At 35.0% G+C, this 23228-nt stretch overlaps 3 protein-coding genes across 3 annotated transcripts; 2 read left to right on the top strand and 1 right to left on the bottom strand.

The window, feature by feature from the left end:
- Positions 1–1726: 1726 nt before the first annotated feature.
- On the bottom strand, positions 1727–5055 carry selenof (selenoprotein F). The gene is made up of 5 exons (XM_039678066.2): positions 4945–5055; positions 3751–3918; positions 3438–3501; positions 3151–3200; positions 1727–1909 (listed from the first exon to the last, which is right to left on the bottom strand). The coding sequence occupies exons 1-5, from the start codon at positions 4990–4992 to the stop codon at positions 1778–1780; spliced, it is 462 nt and encodes a 153-aa protein (XP_039534000.1). The 5' UTR covers positions 4993–5055; the 3' UTR covers positions 1727–1777.
- Positions 5056–5676: 621 nt separating this feature from the next.
- hs2st1a (heparan sulfate 2-O-sulfotransferase 1a) lies at positions 5677–16141 on the top strand. The gene is made up of 7 exons (XM_039677677.2): positions 5677–6100; positions 11543–11775; positions 12061–12146; positions 12590–12728; positions 13798–13895; positions 13985–14142; positions 14225–16141. Exons 1-7 carry the CDS (start codon positions 5977–5979, stop codon positions 14449–14451), a joined length of 1065 nt encoding a protein of 354 aa, XP_039533611.1. The 5' UTR covers positions 5677–5976; the 3' UTR covers positions 14452–16141.
- A 3030-nt stretch (positions 16142–19171) lies between these two features.
- lmo4a (LIM domain only 4a) lies at positions 19172–22149 on the top strand. Its single transcript, XM_039675899.2, has 4 exons — positions 19172–19906; positions 20064–20316; positions 20893–20989; positions 21136–22149. Exons 2-4 carry the CDS (start codon positions 20081–20083, stop codon positions 21298–21300), a joined length of 498 nt encoding a protein of 165 aa, XP_039531833.2. The 5' UTR covers positions 19172–19906; positions 20064–20080; the 3' UTR covers positions 21301–22149.
- Positions 22150–23228: the final 1079 nt, after the last annotated feature.

Raw genomic sequence — 23228 nt, forward strand, 5'->3', positions numbered from 1 at the left:
GTGCCAAACATGCGGCATTAATCAGTGATTCAGAGCTTTCCATTTGCAGAGCTGCAGACTAGACAAATTTACTTTAAATATTTACAAGAATTGTAGGTCAGTATAGAATAGATTTTTTTTTTTAAAGAATTTCATGGTTTCCACAAAAATATTAAGCGCAATGGTTTTCAACATTGATAATAATTAATTGTTTCTTGAGCAGCAACTGGAGTAATGATGAATACAGCTTTGCCATCACAGGAAATACATTACCTTTGGAAATACAGTATATTCAAATATAAAAGAGTTCAGTGAAGTGTAATAATATTTCACAGTATTACCATTTTTACTTAATTTTGGATTTGAAAAAACAAACAAACAAAAAAACAGTAGTGTATATCATTGCACTTAACTGAATTAAACATAATTATAAACACATACACTACACGTTATTTATACTATGCTTAATCTAAGCCATCTGTAAAACACGACCTATATCTTTAAAAATGTATATTTTATTGCCTTTCAGTCTTTCTAACTGACAAAGTGAAAAGGTTCTGTGAAAAGGTCCTAATATTTTCTGTCCTTCAATTAGTGCTTTGTTGGTAGTTAGATTAGGCTGACATTTCTTCATTGAATGTGAAATCAAATTACTATTAAATTGTAATCAGATGCTACTTAAGACTTTTTGACCTGGTTTCAAAGACAATTGAACTTAGTTTAATTAGGAGATTTAAGAGCATGAGAACGTGCCTTACAAAAAAACAAAAAAAAAATCATTACTGGTGTGCATCTTGAAACAAAGCAAAGGTACTGACATTTTGTAAGATATGACAATGCAAGTTGCTTTCAGTTAAAACATTTTAGCCTGGGAATAGGTTTGAGCTTTGTCTGTGAAATCGGAATCTCATCCAACATTTCAAGGAGAATAAAATCAAAATGTCTGCTGACATCTAGTGGTGAAAATACAAAAGTCACAGAATAAATGTTACTTCTCCAAATGTCTGCATATTGGAGGCACACCCCATATGTGTGGAAGTTTTGACAAAGAAGTATACTAACTCTAACACTGTATTAAAATCTAGTTAACTAACATTTTGGCATTAACCAGTGCACAGTAGAACTCTTAGATTTACCTAAACACCACCCCAAAATGTCCTGAAATGAGAAAAAAAAAACACTCGAGTATAGTTGTATATCATGAACAGCAATATCCCTTAAACCATTCACACATTTAATTATGAAATGTAAAAAGTCAAACAAAAACATTTATATGAAAAACAGGTTTATTTGTGTGTGCACTGATGAAACATTTAATAATCAGATTCCACCTTCTCATACTGGGGTACATCTTGGAGATTTCCACCATAACAGCATGCTAAGAGAGTTACACGGGGTCTTCAGGCCTCACATTCCAGGGACTGGTTTACTGTCAGGCCTTCACTAATGTGCAAAACTACAAAAGCATGAGCTACGTGGAGTCAGAAAAGCCGTACCAAACCAGCATATTCAACACGCTTCACTTCTTTCACTCGGACACAAGAAAAAGGCCTCAGTACATCAACCAATTCAAAAACAAAATGTAGAAGAAACATCAACTCAAAATAAGTACAGTATGTCCTGATCAATTAAACTCAATCCAGATGCTATGGCTTTTACTTAAAACAAAAACAAACTCAAAATGTTTTTTTAATGTCCATTATTGAGCACAAAAATTAATAGTGGTCCTTTACTTAAGTTTGAGATTAAAAAAAAAAAAAAACTCTGAACATCTGATTTTAAATATGAAATGGGGACTCTAAATTCGATCTAACTTCTCACTAAGAAATTCTTCAACGCTGTCTGTGTTCCACTTGAGGATGCTGAGCTCATCAGCAATGTTCCCGTTATCGTCCAGCAGCTTTAGAACAGGGTCCGAGCCTCTCACATACTGGAAGAAATGCAAAAGGCATCTAGAATTAACCAGTGTTTAAGCCATGTATAATATCAATATTCTTTTTCTGACAAATATTGTTATTTTTGCACCAAATAATATACACAAAACTGTTCAAAAGTTAAGGGATTTTTTACGTTATGTTTCTGAAAGAAGTCTCACCAAGGCTGAAAAAATACAGTAAACAGTAATAAGTGAAAAATTACACATTAAAATAACTACTTTCTTTTTAAATACATTAAGTCTTTCCCCGACAGCGGGTTTTTTTTAAGTTGCCAGCCACCTTTTTTTCTTTACCATTTTCACAAAAATATCATGGCTCTCAGAATATTTTGTTGTATGAATATCTGAACATGCATTCTATCAAAAGAAAGAACTGACCCTCTACTTAAAAAAAACCCTCTACTTACTTTAAAATGTAGGTTTGTTTTGTTCCAAAAAAGCAACACTGCGCAAAAAGCTGAGAAAATCAATAATTTCACTACATCCAGATTGGATTAACATAGATGGAGTAGATCGAGTCACTCAAGTCACCAAGCTTTCACAGTCCTATGCCTCATCCTGGTTCAATATTTCATTCAGTAACATAAGGCAGTTTTGATTTAATGATGCTGTTTGACGTTGATGATCGCGTTATTTTACATGATTACAAATTATATTGCTTTTTTCTGCTGCTTCTTCACACTTGTTTTGATTCAGTACTCTTTCAGAAGATATGTAATAGCGCCCTCTACCATATAAATATAATAGTGCCCTTTCTCCCAAATGGTAAAAATTTCCATTAATGCCGGGGAAAGTTAAAATGTAATTAAGTTAAAATGTAATTTAGGCCTACTCCTGTGATGCAAAGCTGAATTTTCAACATCTATTCATCAGTTTTCAGTGTCACATGATCCTTCAGAAATTGTTTAAATATGCTGATTTGCTGCTCAAGAAACATTTCTCATAAACGTTGAAAACAGTTGTGCTGCTTAATATTTTTGTGGAAACCATGACACTTTTTTCAGGATTCTTTGATGAATAGAGTCCAAAAAGAACAGCATTTATTTAAATGTAGCATTTTTTTGTAAATCTTTTATAGTTCAGGTTTGGTGAATGTAATGTATATTTTAACATTAATGGAAAAAACATTAATTTCTTTCATAAAACTTACTGACCCCAAACTTTTTGAACAGCAATTTATATATAATGTCCATGGCCATGTTTAATGACTAAAATATTTTGCAAAAAATAATTACCTTGATTTGAAGACCCTTGAACATCTTTGGCTTGTCACTCCTGACAAAAGCTGAAGGGAAATATGGTCGCAAAAATTACTGCTTTGTAGCAAGTGTGCAAAAGCAAACACTCTGCAAGTCTGTGCTACACAACAGCTGAATTGTTGTAACAGCTGCTACAAAAAACACCCAAATAAACATGGTTTACATTTCTATATTGCTGTGCCAATTTTTTGAACAATCATCAACAAGAAATATTAAGTTTGAAGTGGCAGTTACTCGTATTTGAGGCCAAATCCTCAATCTACCTTGGACTTGAGGGAACCTCCCCAATTTTCATCCACAGACCTCAAGGATGGCTCCTGGGTAGAGCTGTTGAAGAAATAAATGACAAATGCACATTGATATGGGTAATTATATATAATGACTTAGTCAAGTTATATGAGAGCAAACCGTGGCATTTAGCTCATTGCATCTAAATGTTTGTGCTGTGACAAAACGTTTCAGCCATTTTTCATCGTTTGGGGGAGGTAAAACAGCAGGAAAGCTTGATTAAAGCTCCAGCATTCTGTGCTCATTGTTGGAAATGAACTTGTCATTTGGCAAAGAAGCACAACTCACCTTCCTAGACTCCAGCTGAGCCTCCTCTTGGCAGCACTGGCTGCATGGAAGGTCCAACTGGTTCAGGCTGAACTGACCCAGGAGGTCACAGGAGCTACACAGGAGATTGCTGGAGAAGCCCAACTCCCTGCACGCCTCGGAGGACAGCTCCGCTCCATAAGACGACAGCTGAGCAGAGAGGAATAACAACACAATTTAGATACTTTACACTTAATAACAAGCAGTAGATGTCATTCTTTGAGCACAAACAGCAGTTGACCTTTATGTCAACATCTTAAACCTGTTGGAAATTCTCAGCTGTTCACTTTGATTTTAACGACAGTCAAATGCAAGCCCAAAGAAAAAGGCAAATGGAGAGTAAAGGACAGGTGTATGAATTTGCAACAGCTATGATAACCAGAGTGTACTGTTTATAGTTGGTGAGTGACGCATCTCACCTCTAAATTTGATTAACTTACTGCCTAGTTATGAACAAAAAATACTTCAACATTATTTAAGCTTATATTAAAGAAAAAGCACAACCAATGAATTGGTTCAATATTTTAAAAATCAATATTTTATTCTGAATCGCAAAGTCTTAAAAATAGTTTAGACCCCATAATATTGTGCTTTCTTAATATAAATCAACAAGCCCTTAAGCCATTTTTCTCCACACAGGACAAATCTGTGGAATAGCCATAGACAGTATAAGGGAATAGCGCTTCCTAGTTACGAATACAAGATCAGCTGATGTCGAGAAATCCCCAAGAGAGGGAAGAATTGTGTAAACAAAGTTATACATATTATACATACATTACTGTAATGTTAATCATTAAAGCTAAGTAACCATGCTACTGTATGCAGTGTACTCGTTCTTGTTTTTGCAGGTAAGTTAACGTTACGTTAAACTAGTTAACAGCTTTAAAATCGAATTATTACAGATTGTGCAAAAAACATTGTCTCAAATTTTGCGGTAGGTGCTAAGTGAGTCAATCATGTCACGGGTAAATATTAAATATGCGATATTATGAAGATTTCCCTTACATTTCTGTAAAAACAGCCAGTTGGGCCACGTCATTAGCTAACATTAGCGAGCCGGCTAACCATCGACTTAACGTAACTAGCCCATATTTTACAAAGACAAGTGGGTTCATTGTCACTGTTGAGTATCTACTTTTAAAGATGAAAGTGTACATATGCGTTTCATTAACCTACCGTTTGTAATAACGGCAGTAACCAAAACAGGTACACTTCCCCCGCCATGAGTGTTTCTCTTCCTCTAGCTTGGTTCAGCAGGAACCGGAAGTGCGTCTAACAACACATCCGCTAAAAGTATTATCGTGAACAAACAATATCATTTTATTTATCGTATTTATCATCGTTTATTGATTATAATAATAATAATAATTTTTACATGAATAATAATGAAAATCTTTTGGGACCAAAAAATAAGGGTGATTAGAACCTATTTTTATTTGAATGTTAAACTTTAAAAGTTATACCCGATAAAATTGTCATTTCTATATGTTATCAAGAAGCCCACATGGTATCAAAGATATGTTATATGCATATTTTGTTTCTTCACAGATATATGAAATAATTTACATTACGATTAATGAAATATCTAGCTTTATGGGGATTTATTTTATAGGTGAGCTTATGCTTATTTATATGCAATAAATATTAAAATATTTAATTGAAAATATCTGCATGGTCAGGTACATAAATATGACGGTCAGGTACCATAGTCAGGTACATGTAAATATGACGTGTTGTTGTAAAGGAGTGAAGTGAGATTCTTTTTTTTTTTTTATTCCAAAAATAAAGTACAAATCACAAAAGACTAATAAGATATACATTGAGTGAAGTGAGATTCTCCCTGGATTCTCCAGACGGAGCGACAGCTGACCGCTTGACGTCAAACCCACCCGGCGATTGCGCATGCGCACTGACACAACGTGCCTTTACTTCCCACTTCCCAGGATTTAACAACAACTGAACGTTCACTACAGCTGCTACTCAAGTACTGTAGAGTCTGAGCTGTTCTGATTTATGCAGAAAAGTATACAATATAAGCATAACTGTTTTTTTTTGGGATAGTAAGCGTCCATTGCAGTGTAGTTCGCTGTGTTTATTTTCGAGGACTGATTATGGGGATCATAAAATAACAGCACTGCTCGTTGCATCCATAGAACTGTGTAATAAAGTTCTCGGTCACGGTATGTCCTTCCTGTGCTGGATTTTTTGATGGGGCTTTTAAGGTTAAAGATGTCGCCGAAGTTTCAACTCCTGGCTCTGTTGGCCTTCGCCATTGCGATGATCTTTTTGGAAAACCAAATTCAGAAGCTTGAAGAGTCGAGGGGGAAGCTGGGTAAGAGTCTTTCCATTAAGTATTTTGAATTACTTGCTTGACTAAAAATCAGCGTAGTCTGTCGTATTGCTCCAATTTGTTAACATGATCATTAAGCAACTTAATAAATGTGTGATTTGTGTCCGTACTGTTTTGAGGGAGGTAACGTTAATGGGCATTTGTGTGTATGTTTGGACTACATGGTCCATCATGTCTCAGACAGCAGCTGCATTTTCATTCAAGCAAGATCCAGTATCAGTTTTGACTAGTTGTGTAATAGATATTGTCCCACGTCAGTATGAAGCATTTATCTCTTGACTTACTGAAGAAAATACAAGCAAAATGTTTTGGATTCATCTATTCAACATGTTCGGCAGGATTGTGCTCCTGGTGTTACTTTGTGTTTTTTTTTTTCCTTGGGTCAGATACAACAACGTGACCGCATTATTTAATTATTATAAATATTGACTGACTGACTGAATGAATTGATACTACATGGTCCTTTCAAACGGATTTCACCATCTTGTCACAACAGCCAGAATAACAAAATCACCATAGATACATATTAAATCCAATAGCCCTTTTAGTTTTTCTGGTGTGTCTTATTATTAACAGGACCTGTGTAAAATGTGTGGAATTTCCTAAAATACATAAAATACCTGTCAGTAATATTTTTCAAAAAAAAAGTCAACAAGAATTTAATTAACCAAAATTGACAGAAAAAAATGTATTACTAAAGATTTATAAAATGTACAGCACAGCTATTTTAAAAATATTTAATAATAAAAAATGTTTCTTGAGCTGCAAGTCAGCTTCATTTCACAATAATTGTGAGCATAAGAGACTTCTTTCAAATTCAAGGTATTCTTAACCACATTAAGAATACCTTCAGTTCAGCCTGGTATTCCCTTTTGCAATCCCGTTTGTGAAATTAAAATGTTTTCTGATCATTACAACTAATCAATTGAAAAGAACAAGATCAGTTATTTTAAAATCTGTTACGTACACTTGTCAATACGGGGCCTTTGTATTTTGGTTGAATGCTGCTGTAATTCCAAACACAGGCCACATGTCTAACTAGTGAGACATGTCAAACGCACATGCCTATAGAGCGATCAGATATGGGCTATTTCATGTCCTGTACAGGCTATTCTGAATGCTACACCACTTTGACTGTAACGCGTCACTTCTGCATCATATCGGTTTCACAGCACCTTCACAGAGATATAGGCCCTGCTTAAGATAATGCTTTGTTTGTTTAAATAAGCTACGTTCTTTCCACTAAAAAATTGGCAAGGTGTTATTTAGGTTAGCTGGTTCCCACCGTCCACGCTGAGTGACATCAACCAACAGGTTTTTGCTCTATGAATATGTGAGAGCTGTTAACAGGCAAAAAGGTGAGGGGAAGGTTTTCCATCTGGTGAAGCATGTATTTGAATGAATCTGTCATCCTGTTGCACATCTTGTTTGACTGTGAACAAATGGGGTCTGTAAACAGTGTACGCTGTTTTATGTGCCTCAAAATTTCAGGAGTGTTTGCTGACTATTTTTCATGTAACATCGATTTGAAATGTTGATTTATTATCTTTCCGTTTTTCTCTAATGATGGCAGCTGACATACACTTTCACGGTTCATCAGCATCGGAAAAGTTATTTGATATCTAACCTGATAGTAGTTTGTCTCCATTTGCTAATGGAAGTTCTGGGATTCCCTTTAAACACGCTTTAAATTGGTACTGTTTTTAGCCCTGATGAGGCTGTGAAAGAAGAATATAAGCCCATGTGTTATAGCTTGGCACCATCACATTGACTATTGTACATTTTTAGATCCAATGTAGCCATGTGTTTATGAAGCTTAAAGACTTTGAAAGCACTGTTAGTTGTTGAAAAGGTTTCAGCACCAGCGGGTGACATAAACTAAACAAATACTTATTGTAGTCTTTATACTAAAAATTTAAAATTTGAAAGTGTATTTATGAATATTATATGTGAAGTAATCAAATATAGACCTACTGTCGTATTTCAAGTTTGGGGTTGGTAAAATGATTTTTAAATTAAGTCTCTTATGCTGAGCTGATCAAGCTATTCATTTCTATGATGGATAAGCTGAATTTTCAGCATTTATTACTCCAGTCTTCGGTGTTACACGGTGCTTCGGAAATCATGATTTGGTGCTCAAGAAACCACTAATGTTGAAAACAGTTGTGCTGCTTAATATTTTTGCAGAAACCATGACACATTTTTTATGTGATAAATGTCTTTGGTGTCACTTTTGATCAATGTTATGCACCCTTCCTGAATAAAAGCATTAATTTCTTTAAAAATGAACCTAAAATATTTGTGACATTGAGTTTTGTTAGGGTTACAAGTTTTCTAATACCTCTAGATGTAAATTTTACAAATTAATTCATGAGTCAACTGAAAGACAAATCAATATAGTTTAGTCTATGTGTGATGATGATGATGATAATTTCAACCTAATGGTCAAGCAAACTGAAAAATGAGTGGTAATGTGCTCACACTTTATACTCTTACTTATGCATAGCAAATTTCACTAAGTATAACCAGATGGTACATTACCTGGGGCAGATTATAAACTTGATGCTTTACTATTTATTAAAACTTCAAAGCCCCCTTGAATACCAGAGGCAATACAGCTGCCTGCATTTCTTAGTCCATTTTATGGCCTCTTTGTACACAGGACATACTTCATGTCTGTTTTTCTTTTGTACTTAAGAGTGCTTTCACACCGGGTTCGATTGACGTCAGAGTTTGTTACATTTGCATGATGTGATTGTGAATCATGTACTCTATTCCGGATGAACCGTACCCCAAATCTGCATAAATAGGTACGGTCCATGTGAACTCCTGTATGCTCCGCTTCTGATATTGCACTGAATCATGGAAATGAACAGCTATTGATGACGTATGGTTCTCATTAATACTCTGTGTGCATCTCACTTTTCTGACAAGCAGGGTCTCTGCGTGGCAGGGGCAGCTGCCACTCGACCAGTCATCGTTATTTGCTCCTGCCACTCGACCAGTCACCGTTATATGCTCCTGACACTCGACCAGTCACCGTTATATGCTCCTGCCACTCGACCAGTCACTGCGTGAAATAAGTCTATAGGGCGTTTATGTATTTATTATATCTATGCTCCTGACTGCTTTTGTTGGACAAATGGCTAATGGCGGATTATTATTGGTCAGATCGCCTGTCGATCAAACTCCCTGCGAAGGGTCAATTGGAACGCACTGCATTTCTCTCACTTAGTCTTCACTCTACCAAGGCTGGAAATGTTGTTGTGTCATGATAATGTGACTTTCTTCAAGCTTGAACATAATGACCCCACAGTGACCTCCGTGTTGTAGAGACTCTCAGAGGGAAATCTGATTGTATTTATTTTGTTCTATCTTAGGAAAGACTGAAACCTGATTTGAAGTATTGAAAAGACATCAGTCAGAGTTACTCGTCAGGTTTGGCAGCTGACTGCCATAAATCCTTCTCCCCTCCTGAGCGGCTTGACACTTGTAGATATTAAATTTCATCCACTCATCTTATTATTTTTGACCTTTACTGGAACAAGACACTCAGATTTTGCACTGTTATATCACACACTATGAATTGTTTTAGATATTTGTATTGTCTGTAAATTTATAATTGGGTCAATGAGAAAAAATAAACAATCTTTTTGATTTAAAAAAAAAAAAGCTTTACACATCGTTGCTTACACACGTAATATTTTATTATTTATACATTAATGAATAATAGTTTCACCCCCAAAAAAATATCATGAATAATCATGTCCCCAATAAAATATCAAATATAAATAATTTAGAATTGATAAACATAAACATATTAGTAGAGATGTATTCAAGACATTGTATGTGTGAATTGCATGTGTATGAGAGTAAAATAATAGATCTGGACTGAAAGAATAAGTGTAATTGGCCCAGTTTTTAAAAACAGCAACAGCAAAAATGTATTTTAATTATTGTTTTCAGGCTACAAGTAAGATTTAATAAGTTATTGTTCTTGTGAAGATGTGCTTATTAGAGAAGGCAGTGTGTGAAGGCCAATAGTAGTGAAACTCTGCAGTCATCCATCGCATCAGTTACACAGTCAGCCTGAGGGCCCTCTTGCCGCCTGTCTGTTTTTAAATGAGCTCTTTCATTCAGCATAAAGCAGCAGTTGTGTGTCCATCATGTAGGAAATAGGTCATTAACGTGCAATTATTACATTAGTCTGGGTATTGCACCCGTAATGAGATGGTGAAACAGTCACGTCTACCCATAAATACTTGAACCCTGACGACTCTTTTACCTCAGAGTCAAACATTTTCCATTACAGCTCTGCATACAAAAAAACAAGTAAAAATTGTAGGTCAGAGGCAAATTTCTTATCCTCTAGGTTTAGTCTTTGTTTTTTTTTCCCTCACAATTTTAAAATAACAACCTACTTTTTGCATGGGTGACAAGATATTCTCTGTTGTTGTGGGAGAGTCTGACATCATAATGTGGCATAGCAACAGTTGTTGTCATGGGCGATAGCAGTTGTCCACATGTGATGTTTAGAGACTCGAAAGCTGAGCGGGAATGTGCCGTGGTTGGCTTGACATCATCACCTCACAGTAGCAGCTGCCCGTTCTCCAGCTCACATTCACACACTTCTGTCACCGCATCGTGTTTACTGTCACAGCTCTATCTCAAGATCTCACGAGGATTACAAGGCAATAGGCCCTTTCTGTTTCAACCTCTACATTTTGTATTTTTGCATTACTCTATTAACACCAAGGCTGCATTTGTTTGACCAAAAATACAGTAAAAAACGTAAAATTGTGAAATGTTATTACAATTTAAAATAAGTTTTGAATATATTTAGAAATGTACTTTATTCCTGTGATGCAAATCTGAATTTTCTGCATTTTCTGTGTCACATGATCCTTCAGAAAACATTCAATGCGGATTTGCTGTTCAAGAAACATTTATTACTATTATGATTATCAATATTGAAAACCGTTTTTGCTGCTTAACATTTTTAAGTGTTACTGTGTATAATACTGTATATAATACGTATATATAAAATAATACATATAAGTAGACCATTCTGGAAAATTAAGTGTTATTTTACCTTTGTCAAAAACAAAAAAACAAAATAAATAAATGTAAGAATATTATGAAATGTGAATCCCTTACTATTTGATTATATGTACAGTAGTATTATTATATTATTTTACAATTATTATGTATTGTGCAGAAATACATTTATTATACATATATATAATTATTAATCGAGTATTCTGTTCCCTCAACATACAGTACTTGGAGTATTCCTGTATGAATCTGGTATATGGCAGGTTTATTTGCAGTATTTTGTTGAATGGAATGTTTTTTAAATGAATTATGCAAAGAAAGAAAAAGGCCAAACACATTAGTTTAAATATCTCTCCTCATACTTTGCAGAACGAGCCATTGCCAGACATGAGGTACGAGAGATTGAGCAACGGCACATTCAAGATGGGGCGAAGGAGGCCATGGTAAAGGAGGACGATTTGGTGGTCATCTACAACCGAGTGCCCAAAACAGCCAGTACCTCCTTCACCAACATCGCCTATGACCTATGTAACAAGAACCACTACCATGTGCTGCACATCAACACCACCAAAAACAATCCTGTCATGTCCCTTCAGGATCAGGTCAGTTTTGTATCATTTGTGTATGTTCACTGTTAGTGCCTCCCGCTTACAGCCATCCAAACAACAGATTATAATGCTGGAAGGATCCAAATGTTTACTTAAATTCTCCAAACAGCTTCTAAATGACAGAAAGCATTTCCTTAATAGAGCAATACAGCAGATGTTATGGTATGGTGTCTTTATGGTATCATGAGGGGACTTAAAATGGGACTAAGGATTACCTTTTTTATTTTTCAGACCATGTCCTTATTGATTTATTTATTTATTTATTTATTAATGTTTCAGGTACGGTTTGTAAAGAACGTGACCTTGTGGAACGAGATGAAGCCTGCGTTCTACCACGGACATGTTTCCTTCCTGGATTTCACCAAGTGTGTATTATGTGCTCTCGTCATTCCCTGTGCAAATTCCCTCAGGTTGTTGGGGTCTTTGTATTTGCATGAAAAATGCTCTTTAGAGTGGTTTCAGGTTTTACATTCGGTGCCAACATCAATAAAGTAGGGGAAAAATATATACAGTATGTATCCTGCTGACTCCTGGTGGCTCTGAAACGAATTGCAGCACGCTTCTAGCATCTGATTTTGAATGAAACAATCATATTGTTGCTAGTTTCCTTTTTTCTAGGTCTTTCTGTAACTTTTACAAATCTGATCAAATTCAAATGCTTCTATGCAACTACATGCATAAAGTAAATATTTAATCATGCCTTGATTCCAAAAATATCTGATAATCTTACTGTATTAAAACAATGTATTTACTAGGAATGATACGTGAAATACAGAGCTTGACAGTTATTTTCCTATCCCTTTATCAGATTTGGAGTGAAGAAAAAGCCTGTTTACATAAATGTTATCCGGGACCCAATTGAGCGTCTGGTGTCTTACTACTATTTCTTGCGCTTTGGTGATGACTACAGACCCGGCCTACGACGTAGAAAGCAAGGAGACAAAAAGGTGTGTCTGGTGTTTTTGGTTTGGGAGTTCAAGTGTTACATTTTTGTCTATTTTAAATTATTCTGAATTTCATGACTATATGGTACTGAAGTTTTAGCTCACAAAACAAGTTATTATAATAAAATAAAATAATAATAATAGTAATATTATAAATATAATGATATTAATAGTATTATCGATACATTAAAATACTAACATTTAGATATTATTAATAATACATTTTATTCAAAATATTATTGAATTATAAAATTAGTTTATTCTTAATTATGATATTTTTAAAAAAGGTATATAAAGGTGTTAATATGGTATTATTATGGTATTTTGGTATAATATGGTACACCTATTATGGTATTATGGAATTATCATGGTATTAAGGTGTTAGATTGTCTAAAGCGCTCCCTTTAAGCCATCACTTACCGCATTCTGCCCAACACTGAAGTTGTCCGCACTGCACATTGAATCTCTTAGTTATATCGCATCTAGACTTTGTTTATGAGGGATTTGCGAAAGGATAAAGCTTTTGCTGATTCTGAACATACATTTTGAGCAAATTCTCTGGATGGTGACCCTAAATTGGCTCTTATTTGCCACCGTGTTCATGCGCTTAATATGCATAAGTTATAAATAACACAAGTAGTTTTATTTTTGTTTTTGAATAATATTGTGTCCTCCAGTGCCCAGACTCGACTGGACTTGGAGTCTAAAATGTCTGAGTCTGTGTCAAGTCAGAGCACAAATTCATTCAGAGCACAGTTCATTGAAAATTGGACTCGAGTTCGAGTACCCCAACGTTAGCGACAGCTCCTCATGGACGACTGCCACATATAAACACAATAAAACAACATAAGTGTCCTATGCCTGGTCCTCTCTCATCCTTCACTGTCGTCACTCATCCTTTTATCCTTCTGGAGCTCCTCCGTGGGTTAGAGACCGGTGTGACGCTCATTAGCACTCACTCCGTTCCCGTGGCTCTCGGCCTCGCCCTACTAGTCACAGCTGTCAATTGAGCTTAACTTTTGTTCTCATCCAATTTTGAACCCAGAAAGTCTATTTGTAAACTGTGTTTCAGACTTTTGATGAGTGTGTAGCTGCCGGAGGATCTGACTGTGCTCCAGAGAAACTGTGGCTTCAGATTCCCTTCTTCTGTGGTCATTACTCTGAGTGCTGGTAGGCCGTTCAGTGTCTTTATGGATATATTTTCAGGATTGTTATACTTTCAGGAGTCTTGTTACATCTTTGTAATTATTTTTTTACAGGAACATTGGCAGCAAATGGGCTTTGGAGCAAGCCAAATACAACCTGGTGAATGAGTATATGCTTGTTGGGGTGACCGAGGAGTTGGAAGACTTTGTTATGATGTTGGAGGCGGCACTTCCTCGCTTTTTCAAGGGGGCCACAGAGCTCTACCGGACAGGTATGATGCAATGAAAGTTCTTAAGTGAATATGTAAAACATTAAAACTAACATGATCAACTTTTATTTGTCCTTTTTTAAAGGGAAGAAATCACACCTAAGGAAAACGAGTGAGAAGAAGCCACCCACTAAAGAGTCTATAGCCAAACTGCAGCAGTCAGACATCTGGAAAATGGAGAATGAGTTTTATGAGTTTGCACTAGAGCAATTCCAGTACGTTCGGGCTCATGCAGTGAGAGAAAAAGATGGAGAGCTTTACCTACTGGCACAGAACTTTTTCTACGAGAAAATCTACCCAAAGACTACCTGAGACCATGAACGCTGTATGCTGTGGTCGGAAACACTGGAGGAGGACACGTTACATTGAAATGTGCATTCTGACTGACTCTTGTCCATCTGGATATGTACATTCAAACAGCTGAATCTAGTATGTGCCACAGGGAAGACTCTTGCGGCCACGCAGCTGTCATGAACATTATTCCCCCAATACATATCATTTCAAAAAAGGGTTAAAAGCTCTGAAATGTGCATTAAAAGTGACTGAGATTGTTCGTGTAATTATTCGAGACAACCACCACCTTTCTGCCATTTGGGTTTTATACAGGTACTGTCACATTTCTTTCTGTGATCCTTATTTAATACATTAATGGTTATTGGTTTTTTGTTTTGTTTTGTTTTTTTTACCAATTTATGCTGTTTGGTGCTTTTTACATCTTATTTTAAAGTGTAAAAAGAGTACAGATGACTACTAAACATTCTTGACGATCTTTATCAAGCTGAGAAAGTATTTTTTTCAGTATAGTAAAATGAGTACTTTTTCTTGGACTTGGAAATATGGTTTATTGAATTTATTGGAAATACACAGATGTGATGTGGATGTATTTTATGTTGTTAACATACGTCTTGCCTTTAATATTGCAGATCAGATTTGTTTTGTTTAAAAACGTATCCACAATTGCTGTTTGCCATTTTTAAATCAGAACCTACTGCCTGGGGTTCATCCCTGCAGTTTTTCAGCAATTTATATATTTTTATCTAATATGTATGTAGATACTGGTCATTACATTTACAGTTGGACCAAACATTGAAATGTGGGAAGATAAATACAAACACAAAAATGACTAGGCCTAGATGTGCATGTGGATCATTGTACTGTTACTGGTTCTTGGTAAGCAGCAATTTTGTGTTTTTAAATTTGAATTGACATATTTTATGACTAAATTATCAGGGTTTTTTTTTTTTAGTTTTTAAGAGTTGTTAAGCCTCTCATGGAAACATACCATAGACTTTAAATATGTTCATTGAACTCATTCATCGACTTATTCATAGAGACTGTGCCTTTTCCCCCCTATGACACAGAGCTGTTATTACAGCCAGTGTAAATATGACTTGACATCTCAGTGAAAAAGGTGAGGAATTGTTTTACAAGGTGAAATGCTGTTGCATAGATTGCCATTATCAACATCAATGTGGAAATAGGCAACCATCATATGAAATTGCCTGCCTTGTTAATAGTAAGAGTGGAACTGATGTCTTTTTGAAAATGGAAATTTGAAGTCTCACGAGTTTATTACACAATATCAGTTTTTCTATGTATACATGATCTTTAGTATCCACACGTTTGTGCATGAAATGGGTGTTGCATTGCACATTTCCCTCTAAAATCTCCTAGACAGAATATGAGTAGAACAATGTGGTCATTGTGACACATGATCACTACTTAAAAATATATATATTTTGAGGTTTTACAGGATCTTTTGAATGTTTTTATCAAAACCAATCTGTACTGTACATGAAACGCTAGAGTAGCTATAGCTATCAGTTTTACTATCTTTCACAGTGCCACCATGTGATCCTGTATATGGTCTTTTTTTTTTTTTTTTTTTTTCATGAGACTTCACTAGCTTTGCTCTTTTCTATTGACTGTGTTGAGGTAGATTTGAAAACAGATTGATTTTGAATATGTCAGCTATAATAAAAAAACCTTGATTTGTTTAGATTTTTGTTCTCTGTTATTATTGTAATTTTGATAAAATGGCACTGTCTGTATCTCTCTACGAAAAAAAAAAAACAGGAGAAGCTAAAATATATGGAAGGGCATCAGTAGTGCATTCATGAGAAAATTATATTAGACTTCATTTGTTATTTTTTAATATGCTTTGCCTTTTTTGTAACACAAATTAAACCTATACTACTGTTTAAAAGTTTGGGATCGGTACTATTTTTTAAAAGTCTCATGTAATTATGTGATCAAAAATGTGGTGAAAGGATTATCGTGAAATATTACAATTTATAAATGTAATTCCTGTGATCCAAAGCTGAATTTCCAGCATCATTACTCCAGTCTTCATGTCACATGATCCTTCAGAAATCATTCAATGCTGATTTGCTGTTGAAGAGACTTTCCTTCAATGTTAAAAACAGTTGCTTAATATTTCTGTGGAAACCGCCTTACATTTTTTGCAGGATTATTTGATGAAAAGAAACCACATTTATTTGAAATAGAAATCTTTTGGAACTTTATAAATGTATTTTATGTCACTATTGATGCAATTCAATGCATCACTCTTGAATATATATATATATATATATATATATATATATATATATTTATTTATATATATATTATGTGTGTGTATTTTTTAAATCAAATCTTACTGACCCCAAACTTTTGAATGTTAGCGTACGACATAACCATCCTTCTGCTCAAGGCGTATGACTATTTAACAAATATGAAAACTAAGACAATCATATTCATGTTCACACTCAAGCAAATATATTAAATGTGAAAGTGACACCAATATCAAGGTCATCTTTAGATTCAAAGGCCAATATTTTTAATGCTGAATGAAAGTATTAATTTCTTCTTTTTTTAACCACCATAAACTTCTTTGATCTAGAATAACTGTGAGTGACCCAATGATCTGTAACCTCTCTTCTTCTTGCACAGAGGAGCTCACCGCTGACATGAACACAGGAGATGTGCTCAAGAAGTGATGTGCACCAGTGCAATATCCATGTTATCTCATCGCAGCACATAATAAACATCAGAGGGATGATATGCATTTGAGTCCATCTCAGTGGAAATGTAATCAGCAACACAATTAAAGCATTATTGAGTCATTCTTTCAATGGCATGGCCTAGATAATAGTGTAAATAATTAATTTTTCTATTAACTCGTTGTTGTCTCTTCAGCTTGTCTCTCTCATCACACAGGGAACAGATACCAGGCTGCTTTTCAGAGATATAATTTTTCTAATTAGCACTCAAATGAAGGGCTGTCTGTAGCCTGTGATGGTCATTGTTGGCGGTTTTTACCTCCCCCCGGTTAGATCATCATGGGTGATTGAGCTGTCACAGCAACAAATAAAGGGCCTTTCAAACAATCCCTTTCTGTGTTTGATCGACAGTCCAGCTTCCCTTCATTTTTAATGAACATCATAATTGTTGGCTATAGTCAGTGGGGAAAGGATACATTAATTAGAGAAAATTGTTTCGTTAAAATAACCAGCTTAAGTAATTTGGTAGATTTGTTTGGAAATGTTCTTCTAATCACCAGTACAGAAACGCACATCATTGTCAAATGTTTCACAGATTTAATTATTGAGCAATAATGAAAAACTTGTGCTATGAAGACATCGGCTGGTTCCGGCTCTAAATAATGAGGCCTCTGTCTGACGGTTTCCATCTGATGTTCATCTAACTGTATGTGTTCAGACAGCTCACAATCTTTGTTAATGTGACTCCTGTGCTTTACCTGGAACATCACAACATTCCTCTGCTCAGTAAACAATTAAAGTAATGGATATTTTTTTCTATTACGCCCCCCCTCCCACACATATTTCAAACTTTGCGCTCCGCCATTAGATCAACGACTGTGACCTCATTACATAAACATAATCATCCATGAGATGGGGGGGGGGGGTCTTGTTTACAGGAAATCTAGACAGGCAAAACCAACAATAAGGGCTGAAAAAAGTAATAGCTCATGCAGAACATTGATAATTACATTTGTGGTGAGGTTAGTCTGGCTTCATGCAAATTCATGTTCATGTGTCCATAATGTCTCCTTTTTACTGTACACTGTTAAAAAAAAGTTTGTACGATATAGAAAAAAAAGTTAATTGATGAATCGCAAGTGACTTAGAAATCAAATTGTTTTAACATCACAAAATATGTAATTTTACTGTAAAATACTATAATACTAAAAACTATTAATTATAATTTACTGTGGAAAAACAGTAAAGGACATTCTCAGAAGTCCCTGCATGCAAAAATTGATGTGATCAATTAGTTATGACAAAAAAAAGTTTTTATATTGCTTTAAATCATCAAAATAAGTTAAGCAATTGTTTTATGTTATACAAAATTCAACAATTAAAAAAAAAAGTCAGTTTAATGTAATTCAAATTGAAATGACTTAAACATCCAAGTTGATTGAATGTAAAAATTACTTTTTTGATATCAGTATTACATAAGTTGTTTTACATTTTCAGTTATTGTTTATTTCATTATAGTGTCATGTTGCCTTGATGGTGTGTTGTCGTTGTTGTGTGTATAACTGTTTATTTGTTTCTTGGACAGGCCATGTATGATAAACTTGAATTCATCATGTGGCTTTCTATTGCGCTACCTAAAAACTAGATAAAGTAGATTATTAACTTTATATCTCAATAACATGTATGGTTAAAATTGTAAACTATAGCTACAGGCACCAATATTCCATCCCGTAACACCTAAAACATTGTCACTGTACTTGACCGTGCATTTCTTTTTTTTTAGAATGTGAATTAAACATGCTTTTTCATGGTAATATAATTGAAGTTTGCAGATATTAGCAGCAAAAAGTTAGAAGGTTTTAGTTCTTGAAAGCAAACAGCACATATATCAACACTAAGCTTACGGCTTTGTCATGTCATCAGAGACTAATTTTCTGCATTGAATAGTGACATAATACACCATAATGAGTGACAGAAGCCAACAAACACAACCCTCTGTCCTCCCTCTCTGCTCCTATATCTCTGTAATCTAGAGTGCGCGTGTTTGAATTAAGATAAACAGTTTTCCTTTGTTCCCATGACTACCACATTTCAACCAAACTACTTTGATTGTATTTAATCGGATGGTAATCATGGCTAGATGACAGACAGATGATAAGAAAGGCAGGATCCTTTTCTCGCGGATGATTTTCTATTATCTCCCAATCAGACTGCTGTCAATGTTTCTTTTCATAGTGATTTGGTCATGACGCTGTGTGTGTGTCGGTGTTAGGTGATTAAAGCTCCATTGTAAATGACTCCGAGTCCGAATAAGAAATGAGGCACTTCTTTTAAACTTAAAATCACTTTGCCACTTCAATTTCTGAGAGATAATTTTGTAATTTACTATTAAAATTTAAATAGTACAGAACTGAACATATAGTCCAATGACGATGGATGGACCCATCTGCTTCAGCGCGAGACCAAAATTTAAGTGTCTGCCGATTGGCTGAAGCGCGTCTGACGTCAGCACACGGATGTTTAAAGGGGATTGAAGTCTGGTAACCGAGCAGTTTAAACAGCGTCGTTAACTTACAATGCTCAGACCTCATGATGATATGCCATCGAGAGTTAGTTTAAATGTAGGTAACATTTTTTTCCCCCCTGAAGACAAGATATGGTCCGGCGTCTGCCTCTACTCTGACAGACTGAACGCGATGCTCTGTTCTGTATGAGCCTCTGGAAGTTGTGAAGCAGATAAGTGCGCATCCTTGTGCCAGACAAGGGTAAGTGTGTGAACTTGCTTACTTTAGGAAGATTGTTTATCTGTCTGTGTTATACAGTTACAGGCTCATTGGTTAAACCAATACGTATATACTGAATACTGCGTTTCGTGTGCAATTTTATAATTAAAACATTCAGTTTACATTCACTCTGTTCTAGGTAATGACCCAGTTATAATGTTAAACACTGCTTGTAATACACAACTGCCTCATGTCAGAATGGGGGCCCTGGCATGGAAGAGGTGTGTTGGATGTGGATGCAAGATTTTGGACCGCTTCCTCCTGTTTGCTTTGGATGGATACTGGCACTGCCACTGTCTCAAGTGCTCCTGCTGCCAAGCCCAGCTGGCAGAAATTGGCTCATCGTGTTTCACAAAGCGTGGCTTGATCCTCTGCAAAAGTGACTATATAAGGTCAGACTACAGGAATAACACTGTATCTTCATCCTTAATAATTTACCATCATGCATCCTGAGCAAACAAATGTACTAGATTAAATGAAAGCTATGTCTAATATAGTCTTCCGTCACTGTAATAAATAAAATATGACTTAAAGAGGTGACAATTCTGTCATTTACTCACCCTGATGTCGTCTCAAACCTGTATCAGCTTCATTCTTCTGTGAAACACAAATGACAGTATTTTGAAGAATGTTAATAACCTAACAGTTATCGTTTACCATTGATTTTCATTGTCAATTTTCAAGTCAATGGGAACTGAAACTGTTTGGTTATCACATCATCATTCTTCAAAATATCGTCTTTTGTGTTCCACGGAAGAATGAAATTCATACAGGTGTGGAACGACATGATAGTGAGTAAAATCTGAATGTTTATAATTTTGTTTCCCTTTAAATTGAGACACAAAGTGGGCAAAAGTTCAAATAGCAACCTAATAAGTATGTTTAAAAGCTGTAAATGGCTTCCTGTGTTTGTGAAAGAGGAAAAATACTAATGACTTATTAAAAAACTGTGACGATATTCACTACAGATTATTTGGTAACAGCGGAGCCTGCAGGGCTTGCAGCAAATCTATCCCAGCAAATGAAATGGTTATGCGAGCACAGGGCAATGTTTTCCATGTCAAGGTAATTTACTCTTATTAAACTGACCTAATTAAATAGTTCATTCATAAATGATCTAAATTTTTACTCCTAGTTTATATGCTGAAGTTTGTTTTGGGGGTGCCTTGTAATAAGTTTTCTTCATTGAATTTCTTTCTTTGCTCTTGTAGTGTTTTGTATGTTCCATCTGCCATAACCAGCTACTACCTGGGGACCGCTTTCACTATGCGAATGGAAAACTGTACTGTGAACAGGACAGGCCAACATCTTGTGTGCACAGAAACGACCACTTGGATTCACTCAGGGAGCACAACATATCCGAACCGAAGTCCTGAGCTCATCTTTTTGCTGAGCTCCGAGAAAGAGACTCTAATGGAGCTCCTGGTTTCATATTCAATACCTCATATAACCCAGTAGTTGCTTTGTCAGCTACAGTCTATTTTGTGAAGGTCTAATATTGTGGAAATTCAATGTATATGGTAATATCTGGCAGGTTAAATGAGGTTAGCCATTGGAGCTATAAAGCAATATCAGCGAGCATTCTTGCGTATCATAATCAATTATGAATTGATTTTGCACAGAATGACCTTTCTTATATTGTGGACCTGCAATTTAGTGTTTGTTAGTTTTCAAATAGTGATGTGTTCTTCACTTTCAGGCAGTGAAAACACCATCCTCCACTGGTGTGTGTGAGTGACGTTGATCTTTTGTTAATGATACGGATATTCTTCCTGGTCTCCAATTACAGTATCACTGCAATTAACCTGTTCATAAATCAATTCTATCCAGAGAGCCCATGTTCTCTGTATTTTTTTAAAATTATCTCTTGGAGAGCATGATGTTTTTTTGTTTGTTTTTTAAATTAATTAAAAGTAACAATCTTTAAAGTGTGTTGTGAAGTAATATTTGCTTTTTTCAGAATAATTAAAAACCTTAAACTCCATTAAGGATCTCTTTAGTGATATGAGCTGTGTTGATTCATTTTAAATGGTTTCTACATAATATATTGACAGAATTCCTGGAGAACACCACCCTCTGTTGGCTGAAGTGACATTCTGTAATTTTAGAAATGCCTGTAAATAAGCCTTTGTTAAAAGATATAATAATTTTCCAGTGAAAGCATCTATAAACATGATAGCTATGTGCAGGATTAATACATTAAATTGTGCATTAAGAAAAAAAAATAGTGAGAACTTTTTATTAATGTTTACAACTAAATAAATAATACACCATAAATGATTAAAGGCTTGATGTGTCATATAAGGACCCTCATCATGCCCTTATCTGTAATTATTGTTATTTGGATATTATTGTAATATGGGACCTTATGCAGCCAAGAAGAATGATTGATTTCTGCCTTCTTAACCAACCTGACTATCTGTCCATATTTCTGATGAGTATTATTGATTCATTATTCTGTATAAGGATTCGTACTTATGTTCTGCCTATAATCTAAAATACATTGGATGCTACTATAAAATTGAAGCATTATGAATACAAGTTTCTGCTCCTGCATATAGTCAATCTGAGTATATTGTCATTAATTTACCTGTCAAATAATAAAATAATACAGAATGTTGTTCATGCACCTAAAATAGATCACAAAGGAATGAGTTGCATTGCTTTAAAAGCACTAAAGTCCCTAAAGAATAAAATAATAATACAATACAAGATTATTTTAATAAAAGTTTACTAATAAAAGAACGTGGCCCTGCCTTATAGAATTACAATAGAATGATGGCTGTGATACCTCTATAGAAAGTCTATAGAAGTCTAAGAAAAAAAAAACATCACAATAGAACGAATATTGTGTTATGTCAAATAAATAATTTAGGGGGTCGTCTAAGTCTAACACATATATGAAGACACCCCCACCCAACATATATTTATTAATTCCAGAAGTCTCAAGAACTGTACGTCTTTGAATAATAACAGTGATTGAGTGTGGAAAAACGTTGGAAAAAAAAATTGGATTTTAATTTGCATTTTGTTTTTAGTGCATTTTAATTTATTTTATTATTTATTTAATATTTCAATGATTTATTTAAATAATTTACTAATTTACATACTGTGATTGGGGCCCCCTAATGGACCCTGGTCCCCCAGTTGAGAATCACTAATAAAAGTAGCAGCTAGTCATTATAGAAAGTTCTGTACAATCATTTACTATAGAATAATTTAAAACAGAATGATTTGTGCTTCAAAACAATTATATGTGTTACTGCGATAGAATACGTCGCATTGGAACGATTTTTGTTACTTC

This window comes from Pimephales promelas, chromosome 5 (assembly GCF_988280905.1).
Source record: "Pimephales promelas chromosome 5, fPimPro1.hap1.1, whole genome shotgun sequence".
NCBI classification, from domain to species: Eukaryota; Metazoa; Chordata; class Actinopteri; order Cypriniformes; family Leuciscidae; genus Pimephales; species Pimephales promelas.